This window comes from Schistocerca nitens, chromosome 1, assembly GCF_023898315.1.
Source record: "Schistocerca nitens isolate TAMUIC-IGC-003100 chromosome 1, iqSchNite1.1, whole genome shotgun sequence".
Lineage (NCBI taxonomy): Eukaryota > Metazoa > Arthropoda > Insecta > Orthoptera > Acrididae > Schistocerca > Schistocerca nitens.
This window is the reverse complement of record NC_064614.1, coordinates 205,217,892-205,244,095: the sequence shown is the minus strand read 5'-3', so window position 1 is coordinate 205,244,095 and position 26,204 is coordinate 205,217,892. Positions and strand designations below refer to the sequence as shown.

The following is a 26,204-nucleotide window of genomic DNA, read 5'->3' as shown; positions in this document are numbered from 1 at the left end:
CCATCGGTACATTAGGACAGCCTGATCTTGTTTAGCTGTGGCTTCCCTCTTCATAATCACACCACCAATAGTCGATTTGTGAAGCTTTAACAGGGTTGAAATGTTCCTGTTGGATCTGTTACTGAGGTGACGTCCAATGACTAGTGCACGTACGAAGTCACTGAGCTCTCTTGATCGACCAGTTCTATTATTGGTGCTTCCCTACTGACAAAACAAAAACTCTCAGCCTCCTTTTATATAGGCGGTTCCACATCTCGTGATGTCTAGTGTAGTGCTCAATTCGGAGTTCCATAGCGGTGTCTGGAAACTTTTGATCAGATAATGCGAGTGTTAAATAGGGTAGTGGCGAGCACACTGCTATACGAGGTTTGTCCAGAAAATACGTATAAAAGTTGAATAATAACTTTATTTTACTATTATTCAGGTATTACAATATGGTTCCCGGGTTCGATTCCCGGCGGGGTCAGGGATTTTCTCTGCCTCGTGATGACTGGGTCTTGTGTAACGTCCTTAGGTTAGTTAGGTTTAAGTAGTTCTAAGTTCTAGGGGACTGGTGGCCATTGATGTTAAGTCCCATAGTGCTCAGAGCCATTTGAACCATTACAATATGGTCTCCTTCAAAGTACTCGCCCTGAGACGCGATAAACTTCTGCCAACGCCGTTTCCACTGTTGATAACATTGCTGAAAGTCTTCAGTTGTGATGTTGTTCAATTGCCGTGTCGTTTCCGCCTTGATGGTTTCCACATCTTCCAAGTGCCGCCCCCGAAGCACCATTTTGCATTTCGGGAACATGAAGAAGTCACACGGGGCTAAATCGGGTGAATAAGGCGGGTGGTCTGTCACGGTGATTGAGTTTCGGGCCAAAAACTCGCGCACAACGAGCGACGTGTGAGCGGGCGCATTGTCGTGATGAAGGATCCACCTGCCCCCTTTCGCCAACTCCGGTCGAACTCGGGCCACACGAGCTCTGAGACGTGTCAGAACTTCAACGTAAAAATTTCCGTTCACTTTCTGGCCGGGAGGGACAAATACCTTGTGAACAATGCCCTAGAATCAAAGAAAACAATCAACATTGTCTTCACATTGGACCTTGATATCGCGACCTTTTTGCTCTCGGTTCTCCTACTAGTTTCCATTTCTTGCTTTGAGATTTGAGCTCCACATCGAATTCGTAAAACCAGGACTCGTCTCCAGTGATGACTCGGTTGAGAAAGTCCCCTCGTTCCTCTGCTTCCAACCAATCCTCACAGCACTCAACCCTCTTTACTTTCTGTTCTGACGTCAAGAGCTTCGGTGCGATTTTCGCACACAATTTCTTAACTTCAAGTTTTTGTGTCAGGATTTCGTGAACGATTGTTTTGGGGATTGACAGCTCGTCAGCAATCATTCTGTCAATCTACGGTCTTTAAGAACACAAGCCCGAACTCGTTCAACATTTGCATCGGAACTCGATGTCGACGGGCGTCCTGGGCGAGGTTCAAAATGGTTCAAATGGCTCTGAGCACTATGCGACTTAACTTCTGAGGTCATCAATCGCCTAGAACTTAGAACTAATTAAACCTAACTAACCTAAGGACATCACACACATCCATGCCCGAGGCAGGATCCGAACCTGCGACCGTAGAGGTCGCTCGGTTCCAGACTGTAGCACCTAGAACCGCACGGCCACCCCGGCCGGCCCTGGGCGAGGGTCATCGTTCACTTCTTCTCGGCCATCCCGGAACCTTTTTAACCACTTGTTCACGGTTGGTTCCTTCAGAGAATTGTCTCCGTAAACCTGTTTCAAACACTCAAAAATCTCACGGCTTTGCAAGAAACTTGATGTTGACGCGCTGTTCCTCAATCAGAGAGAGCTCCATGCCGACGGCAGGTGAAAAAGGGTAACTGTCAACAAGCCGCCGCACACTCCCACCTTCACGGAGAGTGCTCTGACTCGAACTGAGCGTTGATGGGATTGATTACAGCAGTAGTCGTACCTGGCGGTGACTGCAACTTGTAACATAAAGACATTATTCAACTTTTATACGTATTTTCCTGACGAACCTCGTATGGTACGCTATTTGTTGGATTCCGCCACCTACCTGTAACAATGAGCACCTACTGATTCTTGTACCTGGCGGACAGGGGACTACGGCGCTGCACAAAGCTGTGGAGAGCGGCTCGGTGGAGCTGACGGAGGCGCTGCTCTCACACGGCGCAAACGTGGGGGACTGCCTGCTACATGCGGTGCGCTCCAACCGACCACGGATTCTGGACGTGCTGCTCAAGCACATAGACAACCCGGACCTGGAGCAGGCGGGTTGCCTGGACAGCCCTAACTTCCCGGAAAACATGACGCCGCTCATGCTGGCCGCCCAGTGCGGTCACTACGAGCTCATCGAGATGCTGCTCGAGCGCGGACACCGCTTAGAGCCCCCGCACCCACCAGACTGCTACTGCGAGGAGATCTGCCAGTGAGTGCACCTCACCCGCTCACCAATCAATCCAGTTCCAATTTCTGTCCACTGCAGTAAATGTTTAAACACACTGAACAAACCCCAGGATACATCAAACCTCTAGAATTAACAATGGCTACAATTCGGGGAGGAACAGAGTCCAAAGTCCACAGTCTCCTTCAGGTGTGCCATCTCCAGCTGAAGCAACACATCGACGATTAGATCCCGCAAAAATACCAAATGGCGGGGATGTTCGTAGCTTCGTTTCACCACTATTCCAAATAATCCCACAATTTTTTATCCGATTAAGATCGGTTGATTTAGCGAGTTAGTAGTGCTGTTCGCCAGACCAGGTAGACTCCCTCAGACTTTTACTGTCTTTGATGCAGAATTGTCTGCGATCTAGCGGGCACTGGAGCAGATGAGACATTCTTCCTGTCCTAAATTTCTTGTCTGTTCCGATTCACTAAGTGCCCTTCACTCATTGCAACGTTTGTATCCAGCAGATAAAATAGTCCAGACCATCCAGGAGACCCTCCTCCAACTACAGCGACTGGAGAAGGTGGTGGCTTTCTGCTGGGTTCCGGGGCATGTCGGCATTGCTGGGAATGAAAGGGCAGATCTCGCAGCCAAGGAGGCGTGTCTCGATCCACAAGTATCTCAGTGTGCTATCCCCCTGCACGCACTCACCTCGCTGTGAGTGGCTGGAAGTAACTGACAATAAGCTCCGTATAGTCAAGCCCACAATGCGTGTGTGGTGTACTCCCTTTCAGCCCCGTCGACGGGACGAGGTTCTCCTCACTCGGCTTCGGATAGGCCACAGCCCTACGACGCATGGCTTCTTGCTCCGGCGGGAGGACCCTCCAATGTGTGGTGCTTGTGGCGTCCAGGTCACTGTGCGCCACGTTTTAATGGATTGCGTTTTATTTTCTGACCAGCGGACCACGGCTGACTTGCCAGCGGACCTGCCATCTCTTTTAGGTAACACTCGGACGAATGTGGCTAAAGTTTTAAAGTTCCGTGCCATGTCAAATGTTTTTACAAAGATTTTAGGGAGAGGATCTTAATTTGCTCACTGTGTGACAAGCTCGCCCATATTTTATGTAAGTGGCCAGCCAATGACAATTTACTGTAGCATTCTTGTTGCTACGTTTTCCCTTTCCTTACGTTCTACTTTCTTAAGTCGCATTTTCCTTCTTTTCCTGCTTTCTTTGCGTGTGTGTTTCAGTTTTATTAGGTCTGTCCACATTCGTTCCCTTTAATGTGTGTCAGGGCGCTGATAACCTCGACGTTGAGCGCCCATAAGCCCCAACACACACACACACATACACACACACACACACACACACACACACACACACAGACCAGGTATGTATGCATGCAGCCCTCTGAACTCAGCTGATGTCACGTTGGAGGGCGAGAGTGTACATAGCACACTCATGGTGAAAATGTAGAAGAAAGGACAATACTTGGTCACCGAGATTGTTGAAATAAATACACTATGTGATCAAAAGTATCTGGACACCTGGCTGAATATGACTTACAGGTTCGTGGCGCCCTCCATCGGTAATGCTGGAATTCAATGTGGTGTTGGCTCACCCTTAGCCATGATGGCAGCTTCCACTCTCCTGGGCATATGTTCAATCAGGTGCTGGAAGATTTCTTGGGGAATGGCAGCCCATTCTTCACGGAGCGCTGCACTGAGGAGAGGTATCGATGTCGGTCGGTGAGGCCTAGCACGAAGTAGCGTTCTAAAACATCCCAAATGTGTTATATAGGATTCAGGTCAGGACTCTGTGCAGGTCAGTCCATTACAGGGAAGTTATTCTCGTGTAAACACTCCGCCACAGGCTGCGTATTATGAACAGGTGCTCGATCGTGTTGAAAGATGCAATCGCCTTCCCCGAATTGCTCTTCAACAGTCGGAAGCAAGAAGGTGCTTAAAACATCGATGTAGGCTGTGCTGCGATAGTGCCACGCAAAATAACAAGGAGTGCAAGCCCCCTCCATGAAAAACACGATTACACCATAACACCACCGCCTCCGAATTTTACTGTTGGCACTACACGCGATGGCAGATGACGTTCACTGGGCATTCGACATACCCACAGCCTGCCATCGAATCGCCACATTGTGTACCGTGATTCGTCACTCCACACAACGTTTTTCCACTATTCAATCGTCCAATGTTCACGCTCCTTCCACCAAGCGAGGCGTCGTTTGGCAGTTACTGATGTGTGGCTTATGAGCAGCCGCTCGAAAATGAAATACAAGTTTTCTCACCCCCCAGCTAACTGACATAGTACTTGCAGTGGATCCTGATGCAGTATGGAATTCCTGTGAGATGGTCTGGATAAATGTCTGCCTATGACACATTACGACCCTCTTCGACTGTCAGTTAACAGACGAGGTTGACCTTTACGCTTTTGTGCTGTACGTGTCCCTTCACGTTTCCACTTCACTAGCACATCGGAAATAGTGGACCTAGGGATGTTTAGGAGTGTGGAACTCTCGCCTACAGACGTATGACACAAATGACACCCAATCACCTGACCACGTTCGAAGTCCGTGAGTTCCGCAGAGCGCCCCATCGTGCTCTGTCACGATGTCTAATGGCTACTGAGGTCGCTGTTATGGAGTACCTGGAAGTAGGTGGCAGCATAATGCACCTAATATGAAAAATGTATGTTTATGGGGGTGTCTGGATACTTTTGATCACATTGTGAATGTTATTTCGTACTCATCATAGACTAAGGTTACAAAACTCGTGGAATACCTCTTAATATCGCGGCACAACGCCTCCTTTTGCGCGGTGTAGAGAAGCAGCCCGATGTGGCATGGATTCAACAAGTCGTTGGATGTCCCCTGCAGAAATATTGAGCCATGCTGCCTCTGTAGCCGTCCATAATAGCGAAATTGTTGCCGGCGCGGTTTTCATTGCGGAGGAACTTCCTCACGAAATTCCAATCACCAACTTTCTCCTCCGAATGCGAAAATATTTTGTTGGCGCCGACCTAGATGGGGGTGAAACCATCACCATGATAAAATAAGGGAAATTAGAACTCGCCCGGAAAGATATAGGTGTTCGTTCTTTCGCGCGCTACACGAGATTGGAATAATAGAGAATTGTGAAGGTTGCGTGGTATAATTGATAGGATAACATCTTGGCATACAGGAAGTTGTGGGTTCGGATCTCGTCAGATGCAGTCAGTTTTTGTACCCAAAGACTGGAAAATTGCATAGGTCACACCAATATTCAAGAAAGATAGCAAGAATAATGCACTAAATTACAGACCCATATTATTAACGTCGAGATGCAGCAGGATTTTGGAACATGTATTGTGTTCCAACATTATGAATTACCTCGAAGAAAACGGTCTATTGACACACAGATTTAGAAAACATCGTTCTTGTGAAACACAACTAGCTCTTTACCCGCACGAAGTGTTGAGTGCTATTGACAAGGAATTTCAAATAGATTCCGTATTTCTGGATTTCCGGAAGCCTTTTGACGCTGTCTAACGGGCTCAGTGGTCTGAGGGTATGATTCCTGCTTTGGGTGCAGGAGGTCCCGAGTTCAAATCCCGGCTGAGCCCTTCTCTTTGCCAACGGCCTTGCGGCAGTGGTAACACCGGTTCCCGTCAGATCACCGAATTTAAGCGTTGTTGGGCTAAACTAGCACTTGGATGGGTGACCATCTGATCTGCCCAGCGGTGTTGGCAAGCGGGGTGCACTCAGCCCTTGTGAGGCAAACTGAGGAGCCACTTGATTGAGAAGTAGGAACTTCGGTCTCGGAAACTGACATACGGCCGAGACAGCGGTGTTCTGACCACATGTCCCTCCATATCCGCATCCAGTGACGCCTGTGGGCTGAGGATGACAGGGCGACCAGTCGGTACCGTTGGGCCTTCCAAGGTCTGGTTGGACAGAGAGTCTGATACTGTGCCACACAAGCGGCTTGTAGTGAAATTGTGCACTTATGGAATATCGTCTTAGTTATGTGACTGGATTCGTGATTTTCTGTCAGAGAGATCACAGTTCCTAGTAATTGACGGAAGTCATCGAATAAAGCAGAAGTGATTTGTGGCGTTCCTCAAAGTAGTGTTACAGGCCCTTTGCTGTTCCTTATCTATATAAACGTTGTAGGAGACAATGTGAGCAGCCGACTTAGGTTGTTTGCACATGACGCCGTCGTTTATCGACTAGTAAAGTTATCAGAAGATCAAAACAAATTGCAAAACGATTTAGAAAAGATACCTGTATGGTGCAAAAATGCCAGTTGACCTTAAATAACGAAAAATGTGAGGTCATCCACATGAGTGCTAAAATGAATCAGTTAAACTTCGGTTACGCGATAAATCAGTTAAATCTAAAGGCCATAAATTCATCTAAGTATCTAGGAATTACAATTACGAACATCTTAAATTGGAAGGAACACACAGAAAATGTTGTGGGGAGAGCTAACCAAAGACTGTGTTTTATTGGCAGGACACTTAGAAAATGTAACAGATCTACTAAAGAGACTGCCTACACTGGGCTTGTCCGTCCTCTTTTAGAATACTGCTCCGCGGTGTGGGATCCTTACCAGACAGAATTGACGGAGCACATCGAAAAAGTTCAAAGAAGGGCAGCACGTTTTGTATTATCGCGAAATAGGGAAGAGAGTGTCATTGAAATGATACAGGATTTGAAATGCACATCATTAAAACAAAGGCGTTTTTCGTTGCGGAGGAATCTTCTCACGAAATTTCAATCACCAAATTTCTCCTCCAAATGCAAAAATATTTTGTTGACGCCGACTTACATAGGGAGAAACGATCACCATAATAAAACAAGGGAAATCAGACCTCTCACGGAAAGATATAGGTGTTCGTTCTTTCCGCGCGCTGTACGAGATTGGAATAATAGAGAATTGTGAAGGTGGTTCGACGAACTCTCTGCAGGCACTTAACTGTGATTTCCAGAGTATCCATACAGATGTAGATGTAGATGGTGCAGGAATTTTGGCAAGAACTGACCTCTCGAATATGTGCCATAAATAATCCATTATGGCCCCTAAATATTCGATGGGATTCGTGTCGGGCAATTTTGGCGGCCAAATCATCAGCTGAAACTGTCCACAATGTTCATCAGACCAATCGTGGACAATTGTGGACCGGTGACACGGAGCATTGTCGTCCATAAAAATTCCATGGTTGTTTGGGAACATAAAGTCCACGAATTGCTGGAAATTGGCTCATCTGGACCAGAAGAACCAGTCCATTCCCGCCAGTCACAGCTCACACCATTGTGGAGCCACCAGCTTCTTGTACAGTGCCTTGTCGACAATACAGACTGATTTTTCCTACCCTGTACAAACTCTAGAGACTGATCGATGAAAGGATACAGAACAAAAAAGGTAAATGCATGGTTTCCAAGCTAGAGACCATTTATTCAATCATACATCGTTACAGAGACTGCGGTCTAATACGTGCTGTACCATGCTGCCACAGTTGCAGCATGTGTTGAAAATGGTTTCCGCGTGCCTCAAAGCCTCTGTCTCACACGTTCACATCGGCCAGGCTGCATCCGAACAGTGTCAAAGGTAGCATGAATACGCTGGTGTCTCCACATCTGGAATGGGCTCTGCATATACGATAATTTTGAGATGGCCCCCTTAACCAGAAATCGCATGGGCGGAGATCCGGTGAACGAACAGGCCATGCAACTGGACCCCGTCGTTCGATCCATCAACCAGGGAAGACACGATGGAGATGCGTCCGAGTGTTAACGGCGAAGTGGCCCGAGCACCGTTATGAATCACCCACATAACCCTTCGAATCATCAATGGCACTTTTTCCAGTAGGGGAGACAACTGAAATCTGGACTCATCCGACCATGCCACGGTTTTCCAGTCGTCTAGGGTCCAATCTATACGGTCACTAGCCCAAGAGAGGCGCTGCAGGTGATGTCGTGCCGTTAGCACAGACACTCGCGTCTATCTTCTGCTGCCACAGCTAATTAACGCAAAATTTCGCAGCATTATAGTAACGGATACCTTCGTCAAATGTCCCGCATTGATTTCTGCGCTTATTTCACGCAGTGTTGTTCGTCTATACCACTGACAACTCTACGTAAACGCCCGTGCTCCAGGACAAAGTGACGGCCGTCAGCCACTGTGTCGTCCATGGTGAGAGGTAATGCCTGAAGTTTGACGTCCTCGGTATACTCTTGCCACTGTGGATCTTGGAATACTGAATTCCCCAAAGATTTCCCAAACAGAATGTCCCATGCGTCTCGTTGCAACTGCCATTCTGCATTCAAAATCTGTTAATTTTCGCAGTTCGGTCATAATCAAGTCTGAATCCTCTTCATATGAATCACCTGAGTACAAATGATAGCTCCGTCTATGCACTGCCCTTTTGTACCTTGTATATGTGATACTACCACCATCTGTATAAGTGCATACCGCTGTCCTTTGACTTTTGTTCCTTCAGTGTAAAAGTACTTGCATATCACTTTCATTGCATCTTTTCCTGTTCCAGTTTCGAATGGTGGGTGGAAATAACGATTGTTGGTAAGCCTCGAATTCCTTTAACTTTATCTTCATGGCCTTTGCACGATTTGTTCATAGGAAGAAGCAATATACTAGTGTCCTGTTCTAAGAAAAACGAATTTTAACAGTCACACCGTGATGCACACGCCTCTCTTGTAGCGCCTTCCACTAGAGTTGGGTTTGGGTTGGGTTGACCTGGGGAAAGAGACCACACAAAGAGGTCATCGGTCTCATCGAATTATGGAAGGATGGGGAAGGAAGTCGGCCGTCTCCTGTCAAAGGAACCATCCTGCATTTGCCTAAAGCAATTTAAGGAAATCAGGATGACCGGACCGGACGAGGGGTTGAACCGTCGTCCTCCCGAATGCGAGTCCAGTGTGCTAACCACTGCGCCACCTCGCTCGGTCTAGAGCTGGATCAGCATCTCCTTGATGACTTCGGGCTTACTAAATGAGCCTGTGAGAGAACGTGATGCTGTTCTTTGGATCTTTTCTATTTCCTGTATCAAATATAGTGGAACGGTTTCCATACTGAGAAGCAATAATCAAGTAATAGATGAACGAGATTTTTGTAAACTATCGCATTTACAGGTGAATTGCACTTTCTGATAATTCATCTGGCAACTGCCTTTCGTACAATTAATTTACATGGTCGTTCCACTTCAAATCACACCATGCGCATACTCCCAAGCATTTAATGTATAAGACTGCTTCCAGTGATCGCTCGGCAATAGTGTAATCATACGAAAACGGGGATTTTCGCCTATTTATGAGTAATATGTTGCATTTGTTTATGTGAAGGTCAACTGCCACTCCCTGCACCATGTGTCGTCCCTCTGCAGGTCTTCCTGAGATTGCTTCCAGTGATCGCTCGGCAATAGTGTAATCATACGAAAACGGGGATTTTCGCCTATTTATGAGTAATATGTTGCATTTGTTTATGTGAAGGTCAACTGCCACTCCCTGCACCATGCGTCGTCCCTCTGCAGGTCTTCCTGCACTTTGCTACAATTTTCTAACACGATATACAACAGCATCATTTGCGAACAGCTCTCTGGAGCTTCCGATTCCGCAAGGTCATTTACATATACACTGAAGCGACAAAAGCCTTGGTATATCTCGTAATATCATGTCGGGCCTTCTTTGGCTCGCCGTAGTGCAGCAACTCGAAGTCGCATGGACTCAACAATTTGCTGGAAGTCCGATGTAGAAATATTGAGCGATGCTGCCTCAATAGCAGTCCATAATTGCGAAAGTGTCTCCCGTGCAGTATTTTGTGCACGAACCGGTCTCTCTATTATGACCCATAAATGTTCGATGGGATTCGTGGATCAGGGTGGCCATAACATTCTCTCGATTTGTCCAGAATGTTCTTTTATACAAACCGCGAATAGTTGTGGCCCGGTGACATGGCGCATTGTCATACACAAAAATTCCATCGTTGTTTGGGAGCGTGACGTCCGTGATTGGCTCCAAATGGTCTCCAAGTGGCCGAATCCAGAGGACCCAGATCCCACAAGATTACGGAGCCATCACCAACTTACACAGTGCCTTGTTGGCAACCTGGGTCCATGGTTTCGTGGGGTCTGCGCCACACTCGAACCCTCAGCTCTTATCAGTTGAAATCGGAGCTCATCTGACCACGGTTTTCCAGTCGTCTAGGGTGCAACCGACAAGGTCACGAGCCCAGCAGAAGCGCTACAGGAGATGGTCGTACTGTTAGCAAAAGCAATCGCGTCGGTAGTTTGCTACGATAGCCCGTTAACGCCAAATTTCGCTGCACTGTCCTAACGAGTACGTTTGTTGTACGTCCCACATTGTTTTCTGCGGCTATTCCACGCACTGTTGCTTGTCTGTTAGCACTGACAACTCTACGCAAACACCGTTGCTCTCGGTCGTTAAGTGAAGGCCGTAGGCCACTGCGTTGTCCATGTTGAAAGGTAATGCCTGAAATGTGGTATTCTCGGCACATTCTGGACATTGTGGATCTCGGAATATTGAATTCACTTACGATTTCCGATATGGAATGTCACATACGTCTAGCTCCAACTACCACCCCTCGTTCAAAGTCTATTAATTTCTGTCGTGCAGCCATAATCACCTTCTCACATGAATCGCCCGAGTACAAAGGACAGCTCCGCCAGTGCACTGACCTTTTATACCTCGTGTACGTGATACTACCACCATCTGTATATGTGCATACCACTATTCTGTGACTTTTGTCCGCTCAGTGTATATTGTGAAGAGTTATGGTAATATAACACTCCCTTGTGGTACGCCCGAGATTACCTTCATGTCTAAAGATCTCTCTCCGTTAAGAATGACATACTCAGCCTGTTTACTAAGAACTTCTCAATCCAGCAGCCAAATTGGTCTGATATTTCACACCCTCTAATTTTCTTCATTAGGCGACGGTGTGGAACTACATCGAATGGCTCCCGGAAGTCAAAGAAGAGAGTATGAGCGTGGGAGTCGGAATCTGCAGCCGTCTGGTATCCAGACGAATAGAGTGCGCTGGATTTCACACGATCTTCGCTTGTGGAATCCATTTGGATCAGTGGAGGAGATTTCGACCTCCATAAATATTATAACACGAGCGGTATGCTGTTTGGTAGACGCACAGCGGCCTCTTACACCTGGACTGCGACTGCTGCTCAAGTACACCATTCTTCAGGTCCAAAATATAATTAATTTATCGAACAAGGCGACAACATTCGGCCTTAGATGGCTCGAATTTTTGGTGAAGACCTTCATCAGCCAACCATTCATCGCTTGGAGTGTTGTCTCGATGTCCAGGCCTGATTCCAATAGAATATGTTCGGGATCCCCCAGATGCATCCTGGAACTCTCTGTCCTCACTAGTGGTAAAGGTACATCTGCTTACTTCACCTGGTTTCTCTCCACTGTGAATCGACAACTTTTCCTGGACTTTGTGAAATGGCAACTGTATTGTGCACTGGAAAACAGCATGTAAGGCTTTTGCAGGAGGGACTTGGAGGAGGACTCCCTGGTGCGAGCGACCAACCGACTGAACCAGTACCGCGCTGTCATTAACCCGGCCTTCATCTGCCTTTCCTCGGAGGATCCCATCCTGACGGCCTTCCAGTTGTGCATAGAGCTGCGCCAGTGGGCCAAGGTTGTGGAGGAGTTCCGCATCGAGTACACGAGTCTCTCCAAGGAGGTGCGACGCTTTGCTGTGGAGCTTCTGGGTACGTACTCCAATACTGCGCCATACTTGCTTGTAACTCTTAGTTCCACGCGAGCTTTCTGCGTTAAATATGGACACATACTAGCACTGAGCTTCTGAGGCGATATGAGCCTACGTAATTTTTATTTATTTATTTGTTTTTAGTCATCAGGCTCCTAAATGGTCTGTTGTGGCACGTCACAATTTCTTCTCCTGCGTCCTGTGCCAACCTCTTCATCTCAGAGTAGCACTTGCACACTGTACTTAGTTATTTGTTGGATGTATTCCAATCTCTGTCTACCCTACAGTTTTTATCCTTCCTCATTTTTATATTAATAGTCTACATCTACATTCATACTTCGCAAGCCACCTGACGGTGTTCTCCCTTCTATTCCAGTCTCGTATTGTTCGTGGAAAGAAAGATTGTCAGTATGCCTCTGTGTGGGCTCTAATCTTTCTGATTTTATCCTCATGGCCTCTTCGCGAGATATACGTAGGAGGGAGCAATATACTGCTTGACTCCTCGGTGAAGGCATGTTCTCAAAACTTCAACAAAAGCCCGTACCGAACTACTGAGCGTCTCTCCTGCAGAGTCTTCCACTGGAGTTTATCTATCAGCTCCGTAACGCTTTCGCGATTACTACATGATCCTGTAACGAAGCGCGCTGCTCTCCGTTGGATCTTCTCTATCTCTTCTATCAACCCTATCTGGTACGAATCCCACACTGGTGAGCAATATCCAAGCAGTGGGCGAATAAGTGTACTGTCACCCACTTCCTTTGTTTTCGGATTGCATTTCCTTAGGATTCTTCCAATGAATCTCAGTCTGGCATCTGCTTTACCGACGACCAACTTTATATGATCATTCCATTTTAAATCAATCCTAAAACCTACTCCCAGATAATTCATGAAATTAACTGCTTTCAGTTGCTAACCTGCTATATTGTAGCTAAATGATAAAGGATCTTTCTTTCTATGTATTCGCAGCGCATTACACTTGTCTACATTGAGATTCAATAGCCATCCCCTGCACCATGCGTCAATTCGTTGCAGATCCTCCTGCATTTCAGTACGATTTTCCATTGTTACAACCTCTCGATATACTACAGCATGATCCGCAAAAAGCCTCAGTGAACTTCCGATGTTATCCACAAGGTCAGTTATGTATATTGTGAATAGCAACGGTCCTACGACACTCCCCTGCGGCACACCTGATATCACTCTTACTTCGGAAGACTTCTCTCCATTGAGAATGACATGCTGCGTTCTGTTATTTAGGAACTCTTCAATCCAATCACACAATTGGTCTGATAGTCCATATGCTCTTACTTTGTTCATTAAACGACTGTGGGGAACTGTATCCCGCTAATTTTCAACATCCTTCTACAGACAGCATCTCAGACGCTTCGATTCTCTTATTTTTCGGTTTTGCAACAGACTACGATTCACTTGCATACGATTCGGTGTTCCAAACGTGCATTCTCAGAACTTTCTTCCTCATATTAGCCTTAGGACAAATATAAGGTGCAGTCAAGTGAAAACCTGACAGGTGGAAAAAAGTACAAGCGTTGATCCTTCAATTTTGCAAACAGACATCATTGTTTATTCTCATAGAAATTTACGCCGTTGGAAGGAAAAAACTTAGCTCTATTTTTCTACATAGTCACCTCTTTTTGTATGCATTTTTGTAGAAGGTGCTCCAATTTCTGTATCCTCATGTCGCAGAAATCCGCCGCCAGCCCGTTAAGGAAGCGTTTCACATCTTCTTTGACTTCATCGTCGCTCTGGAAGCGTTGGCCACCCAAGAGTTCCTTTAAGTTGGGGAACAAGTGACGATCACTAGGCGCGCGGTTCGGACTGCAAGGTGCGTGAAGCATGACAGTACAACCAAATTTTGTCAGAAGTTCCTGGGTTTGGCGGGAGACGTGAGGTCGGGCTTTATTGCGAGGCACCGTTACACCCTCTGTCAGTCGTCCTCTCCGGCGGTTCTGGACAGTTCGCCTGAGTTTTCGTAGTGATTTGATTGTTGCCCCAGGTTCCACGAAATAGATCACCAGTATCCCCTTACGATCCCAAAACCCAGTGGCCATTACTTCGCCAGCATAAAGTTTGGATATTTCTTTTGTTTCGGTAGAGAAGTGAAACACCTATGGTCGATTCCGGTAACAATGGAGTCCAACAATCCTTCCTTATCTTCTTGACACTTTTTAGGAAACTGGCGAGTACAGTGAAGGCGTTTCTCCTTGTGTTCTGCTGTCAGCATACGCGATGCCCATCGAGCATAACACTTGTGATACCACAATTTTTCCGTCAACGCTCTTTCGACTGTATCTCAAGAACTCCCAGGAATCCAAGCAACATGTTCAAGGACGCTGATCCTCCTGTTTTCAAGCACTTCGCGTCGGACCATCTCGATAACCGCCTCCGAAACTGAACGTCTTCCACTCCGTTCTTCATCGTGGTCCTCCTCCTGACCGTCGCTAAACTCCCTGCACCATTTTCGGACGTGTTGAATGGACATACACTTGTCACCATACACTTGTGCCAACTGACGATGAATATCCACGGCTAGAGTTTCTTTCGCGTACAAAAAACGAATTACGGAACGAATCTCGCACTTGGAGGGATCAACAATGGTCACCTCCATCGGGGGACGGCGGCTGAGCCAATGATGAACTGCTACGCATAGCTGCGGCCGGGCGAAATCGAGAGTGCGGGAACGGGCGCGCACAGCAGTGTTGACGGATTTCGCCAGTACCTTCCCGTGCGGCTGGAGCTCTTTGGGAGGCTTACTTCTGGATCAACTCTCGTACGTGAACTGTTTATTATTTCAAAATTAATCACCATAACTGTTAATACATCTATTCCACCGCGAGACAAGAAGGTTGTTTCGAGTACTCTGCGAAGTTTCGATGGGAAGCCCTTACACACCCTCCGTTAAGTCCCGATCTCTCTCATGCGATTTCCATATTTTTGGTACCCTGAAGAAAGACCATCGTGGCCGTTGGCTTGCTTCGCCTGGTTTAATATTTTTTGTGGTATTCAAAAAATGTAAAAACATCTCTCACACCGACCTGATTTAGCTTCACTGATCAGGATAATAAAACCATGTGTATGTTAAGCGAATTTTCATTCACAAAGCAGGCTTATCACATTCACACAATTCAATACTGTTCTATCCTGATTAAATTGAGCTTAACTTAAATTCCATAAGGCAGTGAAGCAATTTCGAAGTCTCAGCGCGACGAAAATTGTCAGTCGATCTCCTGAAAACATTTGTAATAATTATTAACTTTCGGTGATCACATGGGGAAGACCGGAGATCTGCTGGTAAGACCGTGTTAGCCTATTTATTTGAAGTAACTGGATATCTTGAGCATACAAAACGGCAGGTTCGTCCAGTGTAAATCAGACGTTCCCCACTGATCCCGTGCAACACAGCGTAGTAAGCAGACACTGTCAATAATAATCAGTTAAATAATACGCGAACACACTTACTTTAGTTTAGTTCATGTATTAAATTCCTTCTCATACAGAATCTCATCAAGATGGCGACTAGCTCAACAATACATACATATACATCCTCCTCCTTTCACGGGTAATCGGCAAGATCTCCTTCATTCCTTTTCATAAGAGAAAACATAGATAGCAGACAAGCTACTCCATGGAGTAAATGGGCGCTCCAAGGAATAATAGGGCTTGAAACTACTTTGCATTGATAATCATCGTATATTAAAGTTTAGGAATCGGTAAGATAAGAAGAGATATTTCGACATATGTACTAAGTTATATAATTTATAAAATTTCTGAAAATATCGTGGAGAGACCGCTGCAAGAGACATTACATCGCCCCTCGCAGCGAGCAAAGTTTATATGTATCCACTTTGCGAGCTAACTATTGGCTTAGCTAACTCGTTGGAATTTGTGGAACATACGTTCTTATAAATTTTAAGAAGTTAGTAAGATTTTTTGATTATAAGAACTGAAAGAGATTTGGTATAGGTAACACCGATCTTCGTTACCTAGATACCTAGTTGTTGCTTTCACGTGTACGGGGGCACACCCGCATCCCACGTACACAACCAGGGAAGATGGACTTATATAGTTGTTAATCAGGTCTGCCTATTCAGGAACTGGCCATCACAGGGAAACCCCGGAAAACCTGGAGGCTTAGACCCCAACTAGGTATCACAGATGATAGGAAAGACAGAATAATTTAGAAATTTGAGAGATTCTAGAATTCATAGGAAAGATAAAATCTGCCTCATAGCCAAGAAAAAAAAATCTTTACACATGCAAATTTTTGCAATCTTCTGAAAAATTTTCTTCATCGATGTCTTGCTGAACTACGGTGTAACTGATCGAACAGGAACATGGGACACGGCACGGAGGACAGGCGTCGCATTGGCGTACCGGACAGGAGACGTAAAGGATTTGAGAGACCACCTCAGGAACAGGTACTCAGGATTGTGGCATGAAACAATCGAAATTCGTCTAAGGAATGGTCAACTATTAAAGATTCCTGGAAGAGAAGGGTTAGTCGAATTTCTCCAGATTCATTTTGAACTCAAATATGGACCTGATCCATCCAATCTTCCATCTGAGGAATGGGAAAATCCATTCGTCTTATACTTTCCACACCTAGGTGTCTTAATCGATTCTGTAGTTGCACAATATCACAACTCCAGATCGGAAAACAATTTTTGAAAACATGGATAATTTCATCCATCTTCTTGAGTGAGCCGAAAGGTTCTAATCCTGGTTTTAATTTTTTTATTTTTTTGTTTCGTTGGCTTTTCCAGGTGGAAGTAGATCTGAATCTTTTCTAATTTGGTTTCAAGAACGAATGTGGATAGCATGTCAGAATATTAAAAACTTTATTATTTGAAACAATTTCCAAAAAAAAATTATATCTTATTCACACACGATTACAATGAAATTTTGCTGAAAGAGAACGTTTAATTAAGTCTTGCTGCATGACCTCTCCAGCTGAAATTAATCTTTGTTGGTTGTGATTGACGATCAAATTTTTCTCTTTTATACTCCGATTGCCGCGTTTTCTGATGAATATATATGAATGCAATATAACAATAAACAAATCCAATTGGAAAATGACACATTATTATAAATTCAATGAAGAACTTTCTTATTAACTCTAATTTTATAAACACACACTAAGCTAGTTAATTAAATTCTCTTGAATAGAATTTAGCTCGCCCCAAAAAAAAAAAAAAAACAGCGAGTCTTTATGTCTGTGGACAGTTGCAATCGATTCGAATTTCCTAAAGCGGTTCATTTGTTCTCCTGTGAACTGTCAGGTTACAAACGCTAACTTCACACGCAAGCGCCGTATTCGATCATATACACTCCTGGAAATTGAAATAAGAACACCGTGAATTCATTGTCCCAGGAAGGGGAAACTTTATTGACACATTCCTGGGGTCAGATACATCACATGATCACACTGACAGAACCACAGGCACATAGACACAGGCAACAGAGCATGCACAATGTCGGCACTAGTACAGTGTATATCCACCTTTCGCAGCAATGCAGGCTGCTATTCTCCCATGGAGACGATCGTAGAGATGCTGGATGTAGTCCTGTGGAACGGCTTGCCATGCCATTTCCACCTGGCGCCTCAGTTGGACCAGCGTTCGTGCTGGACGTGCAGACCGCGTGAGACGGCGCTTCATCCAGTCCCAAACATGCTCAATGGGGGACAGATCCGGAGATCTTGCTGGCCAGGGTAGTTGACTTACACCTTCTAGAGCACGTTGGGTGGCACGGGATACATGCGGACGTGCATTGTCCTGTTGGAACAGCAAGTTCCCTTGCCGGTCTAGGAATGGTAGAACGATGGGTTCGATGACGGTTTGGATGTACCGTGCACTATTCAGTGTCCCCTCGACGATCACCAGTGGTGTACGGCCAGTGTAGGAGATCGCTCCCCACACCATGATGCCGGGTGTTGGCCCTGTGTGCCTCGGTCGTATGCAGTCCTGATTGTGGCGCTCACCTGCACGGCGCCAAACACGCATACGACCATCATTGGCACCAAGGCAGAAGCGACTCTCATCGCTGAAGACGACACGTCTCCATTCGTCCCTCCATTCACGCCTGTCGCGACACCACTGGAGGCGGGCTGCACGATGTTGGGGCGTGAGCGGAAGACGGCCTAACGGTGTGCGGGACCGTAGCCCAGCTTCATGGAGACGGTTGCGAATGGTCCTCGCCGATACCCCAGGAGCAACAGTGTCCCTAATTTGCTGGGAAGTGGCGGTGCGGTCCCCTACGGCACTGCGTAGGATCCTACGGTCTTGGCGTGCACCCGTGCGTCGCTGCGGTCCGGTCCCAGGTCGACGGGCACGTGCACCTTCCGCCGACCACTGGCGACAACATCGATGTACTGTGGAGACCTCATGCCCCACGTGTTGAGCAATTCGGCGGTACGTCCACCCGGCCTCCCGCATGCCCACTATACGCCCTCGCTCAAAGTCCGTCAACTGCACATACGGTTCACGTCCACGCTGTCGCGACATGCTACCAGTGTTAAAGACTGCGATGGAGCTCCGTATGCCACGGCAAACTGGCTGACACTGACGGCGGCGGTGCACAAATGCTGAGCAGCTAGCGCCATTCGACAGCCAACACCGCGGCTCCTGGTGTGTCCGCTGTGCCGTGCGTGTGATCATTGCTTGTACAGCCCTCTCGCAGTGTCCGGAGCAAGTATGGTGGGTCTGACATACCGGTGTCAATGTGTTCTTTTTTCCATTTCCAGGAGTGTAGTTTCAGTAAACGTATTATCACTGGAGATTAACACTCCCTGAATGTATATTATTTCACACGCACAAGCTTCTTTGGTGATCATCGCGTAGACAGATAATCCGTAAGTCTTCACAGCAGCAATAGCTACAGTTCCACTTACTTTTCTAAATATTCCTATATTATCACAGAAGCAATCGCTTACTGTTCATTAAACTATCACAGATGCTTGGCATGCTGTCATTTAACCTATCACAGTAGCTGAGGAATACTGTCCTTCGCACTTCAATTTTTTTTTCAACAACCAAATACTTCATACAGACTTTTCAATTAATTTGAAACACTTTCCGTAAAAGTACCTCTTTAGGTCTACATGGGGATATAATCCTTTTATTCTTCCAGAATCCGGATATGCTAATAAATACGCACCAGGATTCGGTATATCAACTATTATATACGGACCATTTTCTGATGGTCTTCTTCAACCTTGATGACTTGATGTGTCTTCTTAAAAAAATTTTCTGTCCGATATTGAAAGTCTGAATCCGTTTGATGTTTCTATCATGGATTTCCTTTCGCTGTCTTGCTTTCTCCGTAATATTAATGAGAGTATTGCGATTTTTTTTCCCATGACATTTTGGTGTCCTCGAGTTTAAGCAAGTTGTCTACCCAGAAGTTTCTTTCGTTATCTCTGAACATCAGTTCATTCGGGGTAAAGTTTGTAGAACTATGTGGTAAATTATTATAAATCTGCTCAAATTCGGTCAAATAGTTTATCCAGGTAGTTTGTTTATCATGACAGTACGTTCTCATGAATCTGTTTAGTTCTCGGAAAACCCGTTCAATTAAATTCCCTTGTGGATGGTAATAAGATGTAAATATCTGTTTTATTCCTAGTTGTGATACTAATTTTCTCCATAAATATCCAGTAAATATCTTCGCATTGTCAGAGATTACAGATTTTGGAATCCCTGCATGAGGAATGTAGTCATTTACAAACTTTACTGCGGCAGCTCTTGCAGTTGCTGATTTTATAGGATATAGTTTAACATATTTTGTAAACACATCACAGAATCCAATAATGTACTTAACACCACCTCTGGCTCTAGGAAGTGGTCCACAAATATCACATGATATAAGTGATCTTGGTGCTTCAGGTACTATTGAGTGAAGCGCAATTTTATTTCCCTTGTTGTCTGGCTTGGCCTGTTGACAGAGAACACATTTCTGTATGACTTTGTGCACTTTTCGCCTTATATTTGGGAAGTAACAATAATATCTAATCTTATTAGCACACTTTACAACACCAACATGACCCCAGGTCAAATGTGTAAACCAAATTAATCGTTCTTCATATTCTTCGGGTATGCAGACACACCGCTTTGGATTCTCAGCCTTCCCAGATTTAAAAAATAAAATATTATTCACAAGCTGGTAGTATTCCACATTGACCGTAGGATTTTGTTGATTGAACCGTCGTATTATAACATTCCATCGTCGATCCTTCTTCTGAAGCTAAGCCATTGTCTTACATAAATGAATATAATATAACTTGTAATTATTTTCTTGAAGAAGAAGCACTGGAAATTCTGCCTTATTATTTACATCCATTTCAGGTGTTATTCCTTCTGGAGATCTTGACAACGCGTCAGCTATAATATTTTCTTTTCCGGCTACATGAATAATTTGAAACTGATATTCTTGCAGCGCCAGCGTTCACCTTGACAAGCGAGGATGCAGCAACTTACAAGTTTGTAAATAGGCTAGTGATTGGTGATCACAATAAACGGTTATCCTTGAGCCATATACATAATAATTAAACCTTTTCAAAGACCAAATAACTGCTAAAGCTTCCAATTCCGTAGTGGTATATGCTCTTTCACAGGTGGATAAAACTCTGCTAGCAAATGCAATTGGACAAAAGGTTTTTACACCATCGATGTACCTAATTTGAAATAAACAAGATCCTAATCCCACATTTGATGAATCAGTGGCTAAACAGAATCCGACATTCATATCAGGGTGGTATAATAACGGAGCATTTATCAGTTGATCCTTAATTTCACAAAAAGCCTTTTCACAATCATTAGACCATTGCCATGGTACATCTTTCCTCAGGAGCCGGTTTAGTGCTTCAGAGTTCATTGCTTGAGTTTTAATAAATCGACGAAAAAATGAAGCCAAGCCTATAAAGCCTTTCAGTTGTCTTCGGTTTCTTGGAGTTGGAAAATTTATCGCACTAATCTTCGCTTCTGTTGGAAGAATGCCTTTTCCATTAATCATAGGTCCTAAGAATTTAATTCTCTGTAGAGAAAATTGGGATTTTTTTAGATTTGCAGTTATACCAGTTTGTTTGAACACAGCAAAAAATCCTCATAATAAGCTGTACATGTTCCTCCCTAGTTTAGAGGCAATTAATAAATCGTCCACAAAAATTGTTATTCGACTACGTAGTTCTGGTCAAAGGGCATAGTTCAACGCAGAAATAAAAACTCCAGAGCTAGCATTGAGACCAAACGGAACGACCTTGAACTGATAGCTTCCCCCTCCATATACACTCCTGGAAATTGAAATAAGAACACCGTGAATTCATTGTCCCAGGAAGGGGAAACTTTATTGACACATTCCTGGGGTCAGATACATCACATGATCACACTGACAGAACCACAGGCACATAGACACAGGCAACAGAGCATGCACAATGTCGGCACTAGTACAGTGTATATCCACCTTTCGCAGCAATGCAGGCTGCTATTCTCCCATGGAGACGATCGTAGAGATGCTGGATGTAGTCCTGTGGAACGGCTTGCCATGCCATTTCCACCTGGCGCCTCAGCTGGACCAGCGTTCGTGCTGGACGTGCAGACCGCGTGAGACGACGCTTCATCCAGTCCCAAACATGCTCAATGGGGGACAGATCCGGAGATCTTGCTGGCCAGGGTAGTTGACTTACACCTTCTAGAGCACGTTGGGTGGCACGGGATACATGCGGACGTGCATTGTCCTGTTGGAACAGCAAGTTCCCTTGCCGGTCTAGGAATGGTAGAACGATGGGTTCGATGACGGTTTGGATGCACCGTGCACTATTCAGTGTCCCCTCGACGATCACCAGTGGTGTACGGCCAGTGTAGGAGATCGCTCCCCACACCATGATGCCGAGTGTTGGCCCTGTGTGCCTCGGTCGTATGCAGTCCTGATTGTGGCGCTCACCTGCACGGCGCCAAACACGCATACGACCATCATTGGCACCAAGGCAGAAGCGACTCTCATCGCTGAAGACGACACGTCTCCATTCGTCCCTCCATTCACGCCTGTCGCGACACCACTGGAGGCGGGCTGCACGATGTTGGGGCGTGAGCGGAAGACGGCCTAACGGTGTGCGGGACCGTAGCCCAGCTTCATGGAGACGGTTGCGAATGGTCCTCGCCGATACCCCAGGAGCAACAGTGTCCCTAATTTGCTGGGAAGTGGCGGTGCGGTCCCCTACGGCACTGCGTAGGATCCTACGGTCTTGGCGTGCATCCGTGCGTCGCTGCGGTCCGGTCCCAGGTCGACGGGCACGTGCACCTTCCGCCGACCACTGGCGACAACATCGATGTACTGTGGAGACCTCACGCCCCACGTGTTGAGCAATTCGGCGGTACGTCCACCTGGCCTCCCGCATGCCCACTATACGCCCTCGCTCAAAGTCCGTCAACTGCACATACGGTTCACGTCCACGCTGTCGCGGCATGCTACCAGTGTTAAAGACTGCGATGGAGCTCCGTATGCCACGGCAAACTGGCTGACACTGACGGCGGCGGTGCACAAATGCTGCGCAGCTAGCGCCATTCGACGGCCAACACCGCGGTTCCTGGTGTGTCCGCTGTGCCGTGCGTGTGATCATTGCTTGTACAGCCCTCTCGCAGTGTCCGGAGCAAGTATGGTGGGTCTGACACACCGGTGTCAATGTGTTCTTTTTTCCATTTCCATGAGTGTATAAAAGCAGTATATTTTCTTGAGTCCTTGTCTAACTGGACTTGCCAGAACGAACTTCTCAAATCAATACTGGTTAAATAGGATACATCTTGAAATTTCTGTATTAACTCATCGATGTTCTCCGGATGTTTGCGCACAGGTACTATAATTTTGTTAATTTCCCTTGCATCTAATACCAATCGAACTTTTCCTCCTGGCTTTGGTACAACAAGCAACGGAGAACAATATGGGCTGTTCGACGGTTCAATAAGATTCCAGTTTAACATTTTTTGTATCTCTTCCTGAACTGGTTGTTTTAATCGCCAGGGAATGGGATAGTGTGTGCGGCAAAATTTCTTATGGGGCTTAATGTGTAATGTACAAACATATCCTCTAATAATTCCGGGCTTTTCATCGAAAACTGACTCATATTCTGTTAATATATTGAACAATTGTTCCCTCTGACTATCCGTTAGGCAATCTGACTCAGCAATCTTCTGTTCGACTGTTTGTCTGAAATCCTCTACTTGAATTGACTTGATCGGTAGTCGGTACATATTATTATTTTCAGCACAAATCAACTGCACAGCAGCACCACGGAAATATCGCTCATACACTGCCTCCTTTCTCAGTAAGATCAGTGTAACAAATTGATCTTCGATTTTAAAATGCACCTTTCCTTCTGCCAAGTCCAACTTGCAACTGCAGGCTTGCAAAGTTCCAATGCCAAGAATACAATGTACTAACAGCTTTTCCACTACGAGGAATGTGCATTGTTTAGCTACATTTCCCAATTATAAGCGTTTGTATCTTGACGTTCCGGGATTTTGCTCCCACTGCACCTATAACTCGGCAATTTTGTACTGGTAGGACAGGGATTTTCTTAATTTTACTAATTCTGCGAAACAAAGTTCCGGATACTACGTCTGTAGATGATGCTGTGTCCAATACAACATTGGTTAAAATTCCTTCCACTACACAGGCCTCTAAGTCTCTCGTCACTTCATCTGTCATTAAACCGCCCACATTATATCTCAACATTGCCACGGAATTAATTTCGTTTAAAACAGGTTTGCCCCTTTTGTATTCCCCGGCCGACTTGACGGAGCATAAAGCGGCCCTCTTCAGTTTAAATGTCGATTATTATTTCCTCTTGTATCACCTACTACTTCTGTTATGATTCGTTGTTGTTGATGACTGGTTGTGTTATTTGCTTCAAATCGAGGGTCAGAATTTCTGTACACGTTATTATTGTTTGAAAACTGCTGGTTCTGATAATCTCTTGCATTTCCAAACATTGGGTTGTATCTGCGACCTGTTCGATTGTCTCTGAATCTGCCCCTCGCAGCACTGTTATTGAAATTTCCATTTCCGTTGCAATTGTTTCCATTGAATCTCTGGCTATTCCTAGTATAATAATTATTAAATCCGTTTCCGTTCCGGTTTGCGTTTGGCGCCTCAATCGCTCTCCTCTGCATAACCGGTTGCCTTGGCCGATGTTCATCTTCCTATCTATAGTGTCAAGCGTAGTCACGAAAGAGTCAAGGTCATGCTCATTAATATACAGCATTCTATTTCTGATGCTGGCCGGAAGTCGAGATTTTAATATGCCAATCACGTCTTGTAGAGGCATAGGCTTATCCCAATACCGCGATTTGTTTATATATTTCTCAAAGTATTTCTTTAAAGACCCACGTGAAACGGAAAAAGGTTCCGAGTATAATACCTCCTGCCTTAAACGTTCTTGTACTCCTTCGGACCAGTATTTGGATTAAAATGCTAGTTCAAAATCTTCATATGTCTCCCAAGTTGATATCAGATGCCCATATAGCTCCTGACCCCTGAACATAACCGGTCACGAAACTAACCTTTTGCCACTCACTCCAATTTTTTGGCAATACTCCCCTAAAACTTCTTATAAACACTACGGGATGAACAATTTTTCTTGTCTGGGTTGTAGATCTGGAATCGGCGTTCTTTCAGAATTTTCTCCTCAGTATTGCTTTTACAATTATAGTCATTATGACTACACTCATAGTGTTGTGATTGATGTTGGTTCTTCGCCTAGTTGTTCTCTGGCTTCTCGCAAATCTTTATTCAATAAATTTTCTGCAGAACTCTCGGTCATAGATTGTATAGATGCTTTTACAATTATAGTCATTATGACTACCCTCATAGTGTTGTGATTGATGTTGGTTCTTCGCCTAGTTGTTCTCTGGCTTCTCGCAAATCTTTCTTCAATAAATTTTCTGCAGAACTCTCGGTCATAGATTGTATAGATGCTCTGACCGTATGTTCAATATTGTCTGAAGAAATGCTTTGCCTTTCCAAACTTAACTGCGAGAATGTTTACCTTATGATCAACCTCGTCTTGTCTCTCCTTTATGTTATTTATGGATTTATCCAAATTTTGGATGTCCTTCGGAATCTTGTCTTGTGATTGTCTCAAATCTTGCATATCTACTAACATCTGATTTACTTGTTGCTTGCCGGCCGTGGTGGTCTAGCGGTTCTAGGCGCTCAGTCCGGAACCGCGCGACTGCTACAGTCGCAGGTTCAAATCCTGCCTCGGGCATGGATGTGTGTGACGTCCTTAGGTTAGTTAGGTTTAAGTAGTTCTTAGTTCTAGGGGACTGATGAACACAGATGTTAAGTCCCATAGTGCTCAGAGCCATTTGAACTTGTTGCTTTAATTCATCTTGCACTTCAACTAATACCGGAATTACCGCCATAGAACATTGCATCTGTTCTTGTGCTTGAACTATCTGTGGGATTCACTCGACCTGCTCTTTAATAGTATCAAGCTTAGTAGCAACATACTCGGTTAGCTCTAGGCGTAACTAATTCGCATTTTCATTACACTGCTGAGTGACTTGCTCAATTTGAGCAGCTAATTTTAATTCTGTCTTTTCATTCTGAATTTTCAAGTCTTCCGCAGTTTTATTTAATTTATCATCAAGTTTCTGAAAACTCTCTACTAATTTATTATTTAATTCCGCTTGATTAGCTTCTAATTGCTCATTCAACTTTGTTTGATTAGCTAGTAATTGCTCCTGGACTTTCACCTGATTGGCTGCTAATTGTTCCACTTTCACTTGATTGGCTGCTAATTGTTCATTCATTTCCCTTTTAGTCTCTATTTGCGCTTTAGTTAAGTCTGTTACATTTTTGGCTAACAGTGTTAAACTGCTGCATGATTACAGTCAATGGGTTTATTTCGTCCTGCTCAGATGACATCGAAACACTTAAGCTTTGTTGTGGGGCCTGATTAATACTGCCGCTAGGCATTACTTCAGTTAAGCTAGCGTCTAATGTTTCACTAACC

At 45.2% G+C, this 26,204-nt stretch overlaps 1 protein-coding gene across 1 annotated transcript in view; it reads left to right on the top strand.

Moving 5' to 3' along the window:
• Positions 1-26,204, top strand: part of LOC126237094 (short transient receptor potential channel 4-like) — a 318,000-nt gene that overhangs the window by 11,310 nt on the left and 280,486 nt on the right. Inside the window, exons 2-3 of the mRNA XM_049946938.1 lie at positions 2,126-2,454; positions 11,956-12,179. Coding sequence (XP_049802895.1) covers positions 2,126-2,454; positions 11,956-12,179 — 553 coding nt within the window. The remainder of the gene's footprint in view (positions 1-2,125; positions 2,455-11,955; positions 12,180-26,204) is intronic.